At 42.0% G+C, this 10,825-nt stretch overlaps 1 protein-coding gene across 1 annotated transcript in view; it reads right to left on the minus strand.

Moving 5' to 3' along the window:
- The window catches only part of LOC114039638 (rap1 GTPase-GDP dissociation stimulator 1-like), a 75,145-nt gene that overhangs the window by 21,058 nt on the left and 43,262 nt on the right, over positions 1 to 10,825 (minus strand). Inside the window, exons 3-6 of the mRNA XM_027857511.1 lie at positions 9,304 to 9,426; positions 6,926 to 7,051; positions 4,262 to 4,390; positions 799 to 924 (exon numbers count right to left, since the gene is read on the minus strand). Coding sequence (XP_027713312.1) covers positions 799 to 924; positions 4,262 to 4,390; positions 6,926 to 7,051; positions 9,304 to 9,426 — 504 coding nt within the window. The remainder of the gene's footprint in view (positions 1 to 798; positions 925 to 4,261; positions 4,391 to 6,925; positions 7,052 to 9,303; positions 9,427 to 10,825) is intronic.

Below are 10,825 nucleotides of genomic sequence, written 5' to 3' on the forward strand. Positions count from 1 at the left end.
GGTTTTATTTGGTGGGGTGGGGAAGGGGGGAAGGGGAGAGAGTAGAGGATGGAGGAAAACGATAAAATTGGGAGGATTCAGGCATCCAGAGGGCTTTTTGGCTGGCTAGCAGATAATGGAGATAATTGGGAACAAAGCCAGTGAAGTATCAGAGGATTGGTTGCCCAAGAGATTTCTGTGAACTCCTTTCTTGGGATGAATCCTCATCCTTCAAAGTCTGGTCTCACTTCTTTCTTTCCTCATAGAAGTATTGCCTTAAAATCTAGTACGCTTACATAACTTGACTCAGGGGTGGGGAATCTGTGGCCTTGAGGCCACATGTGGCTCTCTAGGTCTTCAAGCGCAGCCCTTTGACTGAATCCAAACTGGGGCCTGTGAACTTCAAAAAAAATTTTTTGATAACTGTATTTTGATATATTTGGTTTTCTATTTAATCTTATGTATTTTATTTTATTAATTTAAAAACATTATTCTGGGAAGGGGTCCATAGGTTTTTCTAGACTGCTAATTACATCCATGACCCAAGACAGGTTAAGGAACCCTCCTCTAAGATAATACAAAGTTCAACATGAAAGAAATAGGAACATATGAGTTGTGGGCTAAATTTAGGCAATTGCTTGAGCAGAGCATTTTTTTGTGTGTGTCTTAAATATATAACAGTATCTTAACCTTTCATCAGTACTCCTCTTTCATGGGGAATACCATTCCATTGACCTTGGAAACATTTACATTCCTGGGGTCCATAGCCCTTCTTCAGTAGAGGCAGTCATGGCCATATGTGGGTACTCTGGGCCTCACCATTCTCTGCCAGCAGCTGTAGGATCTCAGTGATGATCTCCAGTCTCTCCTGGTTCTCAGCCCTCCTTAGCTGCCTCACCAGCTCCTCTGCCACATTGGTCTTGCTGAGGGCCTCCTTAGCTGTATCTGGGGAGAGGAAATTGAGAGGTCCTGTACCTAGTGGGCGCATTTGCAATGAGCCATGGATACGAAACACATCTCGATAATGCTACTACGTTAGAACATCAGAACTGGTCTCCTGAGTCAGCTCCATGATTCTTCCAGCCCTGAAGTTTATTTCTGAAGAACATCTTATGATATATTCCGGAGGGCTAACTAGGGTTAGGCAATGTGGGGAGCTGCTTAGAGCATAATACAGGGTTGTGTAACAAATGACGGCAGGATTTATCTTATTTTTGTTTATGTCTTTTGTTTTGATGTAACATTTATTTCCAAATATATCTCTCCTGTTCCCACTCAGAGAGCCATACTACCAAAGGACACTTCAAATATTATGTTTATTCATGAGAGAGGCAATTGGCATGATAGTAGACAGCTGGCCTTAAAGCCAGGAAGATTTGGGGTCTAATCCTGCCTCTGACACATCCTGGCTGTGTAACTGTAGAAAAGTTACTTAATCTCTCAGTGTTCTAGTAAGCTCTATAACAACAACAGCAACAGTAACTAGCATTAACATAGCACTTTAAGGTTTGCAGAGTGCTTTATAAACATTACCTCAGTTTATCCTTACAACAACCCAGGGAGGCTAGTGCTATTACTGTCATCCTCATTTTACAGAGGAAACAGGGGCAGACAGAGATTATAGTTATCCCTTCCACATTGTGGGGGTTAGGGGTGTGGTGCCCCCATGATCTGGAAAAACCATGTAAAATTGCTTTGTACTAGAGAAGAAGTCTGAATTATTGTGGTATTAAAAGATAAAATATATTGATATTATGCAATATTGTACACGTATTTTATATATTTTAGAGTTTCTAAACTTTTTCTGTGTCATTTTCTGGCCTTTGTGTATCACCTGTGGCTTCTGTGAAACTTCCCCAAAATTCCCATTTAATTTCTTGTGCCAGCCCTCCATATATTGAAACCATGATGCAGAAAGTAGTGATGCAGAAGGGATAACTGTAAATGAGTTGCCCAAGGTTACACAGAGTTAGCAAGTATCTGAAGCTAGATTTGAACTTCTCTTCCTGATTCCATGTCCAATCCTCTATCCATGGCTCTATCTCTAAGACTATAGCGTATAGCTTCAATGGATAGCCTTTAAGACTACAAGTTGCAGAGAAGGTGCAAACCTGCATTGATAAAATCAGTTTTTTCACTTGGAAGTTCCCTATATCATGAAATCACAGGGACATTCCCCATTCCTTATAATGCACAAAATTTTAGTACCAGAAGAATCCCACATATTCCAGATATTTGTTTTACAATAAACTAACGAGCATGTATTACAAAGGAAGTTAGATTCTACCAATAGTCAATATCCCTGAAGGTGAAGAATTTTTATATCAATTTGTTGTTTTGCTTGGTGCCCGCCCAAGGAGCAAGGGAGCTTTGTAGCCAATCTGGGCAACCATTCCATTGCATTTCAAGCATTTTCATGTTCAAATCCTAATACTCCTTTGATCACAATCTGTTGTCATTCTACTATCTTTGTCTCACATCTCCTCATGTTCTTTGTTCTCACTATGATTTAATCCTCAACCTCTTAGTTCTCTCCCAGGTCATTACCCTTTACAATGGCTACATTCTCTTTTCCCCATCTTGATTTCTTGGTGAACCAATTCAATTCTTCGCTGTCTTCTTCTCTCAAGTACCTTGACGTCCCCTTATCCTATCTTGTCCCACCAAGCCTTGGCCTTGGATTCCCTTCACTGCCTTTGCTCCTGCTAGTGCTGTTGAACAAAGCTGAAGAAAATCATGAAACTGAGCTGAGTGGATCCATTACAAATTTATGTTACATAATTTCAAATGGGCCCTCACTGTGGCAAGGCAGTCCTTTTACAGCTCTCTAATCAATTCAGTATCTCACTTACCGTAGCATCTTTTTCAAACCTTTTCATTCCTCTTCAAGTCTCCCATGGTTGCCCCTTCTCCCTACCCTAAATGCTCAGAACTTTGCTTATATTTTACTGGAAAAAAAAATGAGGCCATTCTCTGGTAACTTTCTCTTCTCCCCCCTCATCTCACACTACTCAGTTGCTTTCTGTAACTATCTCCTCTTTCACCCATTTCGCACGAAGAGGGGGCCCTTCTTTTTCCAAGGCATACTCTTTTATATGCATAAATGATGACATTTCATCTCATCTTCTCCAGCAGATTGCACTATTATCCCCACTTCCTTCGTTAATCCTGCTTCTCTGTTTCTTTGCTTCTCTACTGCCTTCAAATGCATTCATCTTTCTTCCATTCTCAAAAAACCCTCCTTTGATTCATTCACAACAGTCAGCTATTGTCTTATATCTTTCCACCCTTCCATGGCTAATCTCCCTGGGAAAGTCATTTAAAATTGATGTGTCCACTTCCTTTCCTCTCACCGTCTTCTTAAGCCTCTGGAGTCTGGTTTCCAACTTCATCATTCAACTGAAACCCCTGTCTCCAAAGTTACCAATGATCTCTTAACTGCAAAATCTAATGGCCTTTTCTCAGTCATCATCCTTCTTGACCTTTCTGGAGCCTTAGACAATGTCAGTCACTCTCTTATTGATTCTTCACTCTAGGTTTTGGTGATGCTACTCTCTACTGGTTCTCCTCCTACCTATCTGACTGTTCCTTCTCAGTCTCCTTTGGTGGATCTTCATCCAGATTATGCCTACTAATCATGCCTATCCTTAAAGATCTGTTCTCGACCCTTTTCTTTTTTTTCTCTGTACTATTTTGCATAATGATCTCATCAACTCCCACGGATTCAATTATCATCTCTCTATATATATGATTCTCAATTTGTCCAGCCCTAATCTCTCTCCTGACCCATCTCCAATTGCCTAGACATCATCAATTGGATCCCTTTAGACATCTTATCTTATCTTTTTTTTTTTTTTGGCTTTTTTGGTGAGGCAATCGGAGTTAAGTGACTTGCCCAGGGTTACACAGTTAGTAAGTGTCATGTGTCTGAGCCTGGATTTGAACTCATGTTCTCTTGACTCCAAGGCCAGAGCTCTATCCACCATGCCACCTAGCTGCCCCTCCTTTAGACATCTTAAACCCACTTGTTCAAAATTGAACTCATTATCTTTCTCCCTCAAACCCTCCCTTCTTCCCACCTTCTTTATTATTGTTAAGGGTACCACTATTTTCCTAATCACTCAGATTTGCAATTTAGTTGTCATCCTGGACAATATTATCTCCCTATTCAATAAATCTCAGTGGTTCCTTATTGCTTCCAGGATCAAAATATAGAATCCTGTTTAGGAAAGAGGGATAGTGGCTGGTTCTACCCTAGAGTGGGAAGAACCCCACACCTTACCCAAATCTGCCAAATTACACAGGGCCAACAGGTCCACCCGCACAAGTGGTTCACTTTCTGGGAAGTCAGATAGGATCTTGACCAGCAAAGATATCACTCCAGCCTCGACTAGTTCCTCCTGAAGTTCCTCTGGAAGACACAATTATAAAATAAAGATTTGTAAAAAAAAATTATTCATATTTGGAGCAGAAATTCATATTCTGCCACAACTCCCATCTTCCTTTCCCTTAAGGCTCTGCAGACAGTTGACCATTAAGTATTTACTAAGCACTTATTATGTTCTAGGCATTGTTCTAGGTGCTAGAGATAAAACTACAAAGAATTAAACAATCCCTGGTCTCAAGGAGCACACGTGCATATTACCTATGAACTCCATAGTTGACTTACAACCACCATAGACTGACTATATATACCCCAACAGTCTGTTTATAGTGATTCTATGGGAATTCTCATAGTAATAGCCTTTGACCTGCAAAAATATTCCTCTGTTTTGGATTTCTGGGAATTAAGGAACTCACTGAAGTGGCCTCGGTAGTGTTATTGGGATAGACTCAGTGTCATCAGGAGTCTTGTTTTGACCAAGTAGGAAAACAAATTTCCCTGTTCCTTAAAATGAACCTAGCTCTGTTCCTGTTCACATCTGATACTTTTCCAGGAAAGGTAAAGGAGGATGAGATGGGGATAGGCGAAGATAATAAAGGCATCCTCTAGTCTAGGTTGCTTGTTTGGTTTCCTCAGGAACCAATCTTCAAAACATCAAGGGTTATGGCTTTTGTACATAGGGTGGGCCACTTAGCACATCCTAGTGCTAATTAATCAATAGGTATCGGTGACTATGTGCCAGACTCCATACTAAGCACTGGGGATGCAAAGACAAAAGCAAAACAGTCCCTGTCCTCAGTGAGCTTATATTCTAATTGGGGAAGACAGCATATCTATATAGTTGCATATAAGACATACACAAATCAAATACAAAATAACATTGGGGTGAAGGTACTAAAAACTGGTAGTGGGGGTGGGGAGATGGACCAAGAAAGGTCTCATGCAAAGTGGCGTCCTTGAGCTGATTCTAATGTCTGTAAAATGTCATCATGGAGGGTCATTCATGTGAATCTTTGAGAAGAAAGAGACATGATACTCAAATGAGGAGGATTAGGAAAAATAAGAATCAAACAGCAGTATCCGCACCTAGTATATTTTAAGGACTCAGATCAAAACTTTAGAAGACATGCTGTTGAGTATTAACTAGTTGAGAATTTAAGGTTAGCTTCTAATCTGTGGACCAACTATGACAAGCAGAGGCAACTCTGCAGATTGTGTATTGATTTAATGAATTCATCCCTAGGATGAATGATTCTTTTCTGAATTGATCATGTCAGAGGTGCTCACAGTGGAGAAAGTGTGGCTATTTAGAGTGATAGAATCTTAGAGGCCATAGGGATCTTGAAAACTTGTTGATTTGAGAGTGGTGAGAGCTGTAGTATTTGACTTGGAGAAGTGAAGACTTGGTGTGGGAAGTGATGGTAGGTTTGAAATATGGAATAGTGGATGACTTAAGTCTTTAAAAGGCTGTTAAACATGGAAGAAAAATTCGATTTGTTCTGGTTGGCCCCAGAGAAGAACTAGGAATAAGAGGAAAATTTTAGGCTCAATGCACAAGGAGAAAAGTGCTAAAAAGAATGATCCCAAAGTGCTGCTTTGGGAGGTGGTGGGCTCCTGAGCTCTTCAAGTAAAGGCGGGATGCCCATTTGTCAGGGATGCTAGAGAAAGAGTTCTTGTATCTAGTTCTTTACCAATACAAGAACTGTTATATTCTTGTACATATGGATCTTTTTCTTATTTCTTTGATCTTTGGTGGGGGGGGCAGTTGAGGGAGTAGTACAGGCTTAGTATCAGTATTGCTAGGTCAAAGGGTATGCATAGTATATTAACTTTTGGTGCCTAGGTCCATATTTGCTTTCCAGCATGACTGGACCAAGTCACAGCTCCACCCACAGTGTATCAATGTGCCAGTATGCCTAGTTTGAGAGGTATAAACACAGTTAGTCTTTTTTATAATCCCTTCAGTTGGCTAGAATCTTTTACGCATAACCATGAGCCCTCTCTTATTCTCATGCCAATGTATTGAAGAACAAAAAGCTCCTTAGCCCCTTCTGGGATATGGAACTCCCACATTCTGAATTTTCTGTTTAGGAATGCAGTCCTCAAGGACAGGCACTCTGCATTTGTCATCCGGTGAACAAATACAGCCTATTTTGCTCAATAGTTCTATTTTTATCTAAAGTCAGAGGGCAATTTCTTACTGCCAGCCACCCTTCTGTTGGCAATGAGAGAAAGCTCTTTGTAAATATCAAATGCTGTATAAATATGAAGAAATGTTCCCAGATAGCTCTTCCTTCCAAAGGCCCAGATGCTGAAAGGTAGGCCAGGTTTGGGAAACCAAAGTTAGATCAGTGATTTGGATGCAATGGACCACATTCCCCAAGTGACCTGAGGCTATTGTTCTCCTTCCAGTCTGACATCCATCTGGCTGCTGTCAAATGCCACCTGTCAGGGGCTGAGCTCACTCCCAAGTGGCAGACAGCTCTCCACATGGCACTGGAGATTAAGACCCAGCAGCAGCTTAGAGGGAAGGAGTTTTCCCTTGCCAAACTTTGTACTTACTGTTTCCATAACAGATGCGCCCAATGGCCCTCCCAGCGTGGAGCAGCAGATCTTGGTCAGAGCTTTCCAGATGAGGCAGCAGAGCAGACACCAGACCAGCGTCAATGCAGGGCTGCCTTAGCTCCTCTGCAGACAAAGGAAAACAAGGTTAAAGATAGTGCATGGGGAACAAAGGAGCTGGATATAAAATGGCATGGCTAGTGTGGGCCTTATGGACTGATAGGTTTTATGGACTGTGCTAAGAAGGGAAGGTAGCACCCAGGAGCTCAGGGTAAAACACTGAGAGAGGGAAGCCCAAATAATATTTTATAGGTGAAATCTGGTTAAAAATGAATGCCATGGGAGGGAGGGGTATGTGTGTGTGTGTGTGTGTGTGTGTGTGTGCGTGTATATGTGGTGAAAGAAGGTTAGAACTGGGATTTGGGCTCTGGGATAAAGGAAGATACAGGGAGAAATTATACTTTTGGGTGTTAAAGAGGGGAATGGGGTTGCCTTCAGTAGTGGTGTGTGCATTGTGGGTCTACATACTGGTTTTGGTTATTTTTCATTATGTCACTATTAATTATATTGATAGACTACCCAATGTCACAAGTAGCTCCAAATCTCACAGCAGCCAGTCCTCTTCCCACAAAGTGTGGGTAAAGATGATCGATCATGTTGGTTTGCTGTACACCCTGAGGAGCCATTCTGTCCAGAATCTCCTGATCCCCCAAATACCCACTCTGGTGAGTAGGTGTTAGTTGCTAGGAAGTAGGGGGCAGGAAATATGATGAGGTCACTTGATTTGAATTGGGGAGGGGAATAAGGGAAGAAGAGGGTGCCATAGAAAGAGGAGAAAGACAAGGAAACTTAGGATTCCAAGAGAAATAAGAGGCCAAAAACATGAAAGACAAATTCCTCTGATATTATAATTTTGCCCAAACCAGCTGTAGAAATGGCAGAGGGTCTAATGGTTTGAGTTTATATAGACAGATGGATGACTGCCACTGAGAGCATTGGCAAAGTCTCTAGTAGGCTAAACTGTGGAGTGGTATCCAGTGGTCACTCCTGGGTTCTTTTTCTGGGTTCTACTCCTGGGAAATTGCTGAGAGGGCAGGATTTCCAGAGTGCCTTGGAATACTTACCTGGCAGTTCTTAGAGGGAAACCCTATCCTGAATAAGGAAGGCAGCTAGAAGCTCTGGAGAAGCTCCTGGAGATGGTGATAGATGAGAAAATCTCTTGCTGTCTGAGGTTTCCTGGCTTCCCTTCCTGTTTGACTACTATCTGTTGTGAGATGGTCTTTGATTATACATTTTGATCTGTTTTTTTTCTGCTAATGACAAAACCCACATAGAATCATGCCAGCTATGCCAGGTCCTAAGCAATTCAGAAAGGCTGACATTTGAGACCCTCCCTCTATGATCTATCCCCTACCCTCCAATTCAACCACATCTTTCCATTCCTTCTCTGCACTCCAGCCAAATCATCCAATTTGTCATTTCCTGAACGTTCCTCACATTTCACTACTTCCATATCTTTGCTTATGTCCTCCCCTATGTCCAGAATTCCTGACTCCCATCTCTGCCTTGGAAAATCTGACCCAATTCCCAGAGTCCATCTCAAATGTTACCGCCTCTATGAAGTGTTTCCTGATTTGCCCTCTTTTCCTGTGCTAGAAGTGATCCCTCTTTTCTCTGAATCCCTGTGGCATTTTGCTCTTATTTCTCTAATGGCCCTCATGACAATAATATCATTTATACATACTGTAATTATAAAACACTTTACATATGTTATTTCATTTCATCCTCACAGCAACCATGTGAAGTCGTTGCTATGATTATTATTATTATTATTATTATCCTCATTTTAAAGATGAGGAAACTGAGGTTAAGAGGGATTAAGCGATGCCCAAAGTTAAGTGTCTGAGGCAGGATTCAAGGAGTTTCGTCACATTCTGCCCTGTATTCTAAATATTCCTATACTGATCTTATCTTCCCTGCTATGCTGCTTGTATTTAATGATTTAGATTCAATCAATAAGCATTAATAAGTACTATGTGACCTCAGACACTGTACTAGGCACTGAGGGTGCAAATACAACAGTAAGTCTGGCCCTGCCCTTAAGGAGCTTATATTCTTCTGGTACTGGAAGGTATGAACAGCCCTCTCAGACTGCCCATTTTTCCCCCGCCCTAGATTAGCCTATAATGAAGGGCCAGCTTTCCCATTAGCCCCTCAGTGCTGTGTTTCTAATGAGGGAAATCCTGCCTCTGAACTCCTAGGTGTCACTCTGGTGAGTGGCTCCATTCCCTCACAGCCTTAGCTCACCAGAGGGAATGTTCTGATTTAGGAGATGGACACAGGTACCCCCCCCCATCCTATGGGGTCTAGGCACTTGCCGTTCTTAGCCAGCTCCGCCAGGACTTGTGCAGCGGGCACTGCGCATCGTGGATGACTTGTCAGAATCTGGCCCAATGTTGTGAAGATCCCACTGGTTTCAAGAAGGTTCCCTGATAGCTGCTCTACAAGAAGAGAAGCTGGTTAATGATTACAGATTTTCCAGGCTGTAAGGGACCCCAGGAGCCATTTAAGCCTTCATTTTTTTACAGATATGAAACTGATCCTCAGAGTTTGAAACTCTTGCCCAAGGTCATACAACTAGTTGGTGGCAGAATCGAAAACAGAACCTTGGTATTTAGACTTCTAGTCAATGCACTATACACCCTCGCTGTTTGGTCCATCATTATTTTCAGCGTTTCTGGCAACTAGATATTGCAACGAGCTTGGGAAGGGGAAGGGAAGAGTATAAGCATTTATGAAGTGCCTACTATGTGCCAGGCACTGTGAGATAGGTGCTGTTATTATCCACATTTAACAGTTGAGGAAACTGAGGCAGACAGACATGTAAAGTCTGCTTGCTAGATATAAAGTGGCTTGCTCAGGGTCACACACCTAGGAAGTGCCTGAGGCTGGATTTGAACTGAAGTCTTCCTGACTTCTGTTCTAGTGCTCTATTCACTGGACCTGCTTGGGTCTGGGGGAGCAGAAGAACAGGTGGGCACATTATGCAAGGAGGTTTGAGTGGAAAGACTTCCCATAAACCCGAACTTTCCATCCTGGAAATTCTCTGTCAGATTTTCCTTCAGGTGGCCTGGGTGAAGGTTTTGCAGCTGGGTATATCATGAATACCTCTCAAATTAGCAGAAAAAAGCAAAATAAAACAAAACAAATGATAGAAAAAATCTCTCATTCTCTGACTCTGAAGACTGACTGGCTGGGGAGTTGTTACTTAAAAACCCGGTGTCAGACTAAGGCATCCACAGGTCAGCTTGGTGGGAGTTGCGTTTGCAACCTAAAAATAGACAAAGACTTTTTATCGCTTTCCTTTGTTAACTGTGACAACAAAGCAGCAGCCATAATTAGTTTTTCATCTGAAGACATGTAGTGCAGCAATCAGCTAGTGGGGATGATTATAGGGTTCACCTCTGCTGGCATCAACAGATTTTCTTTGTTGCTACAAAATATGGAGTGATTTTCCTGCTCAGTTTCATGACATCCCATAATTAGAATGTATTATCTTGACTTTTCAGCTGCCTCAGTGTCATCCAAGGATACCATATAGAGAGATAAGGGATGGTAGACCCTATTAGTGGAGGTCAAGTTGCTGATGGCAAACACTGTTTCAAAAAGAATGCCCTCTGTTGGAAATCTTGGTATACAGCTTCCTTCCTCTGCTTCTCCCAGAAGGTAAAACCAGTAGCCTTCCCACATGGGCTTTTGGGAAGGCACAGAAGCAGTGGAATGTAAGCTCTTTGAAGGCAGACACTGTTTCTTTTTTTTTTCCTTTGGAACCTTAGTGCCTGGCGCGCTCTCTCTCTCTCTCTCTCTCTCTCTCTTTCTCTCTCTCTCTCTCTCTCTCTC

This window comes from Vombatus ursinus, unplaced genomic scaffold, assembly GCF_900497805.2.
Source record: "Vombatus ursinus unplaced genomic scaffold, bare-nosed wombat genome assembly UNPS02000749.1, whole genome shotgun sequence".
In the NCBI taxonomy this organism is placed as follows: Eukaryota; Metazoa; Chordata; class Mammalia; order Diprotodontia; family Vombatidae; genus Vombatus; species Vombatus ursinus.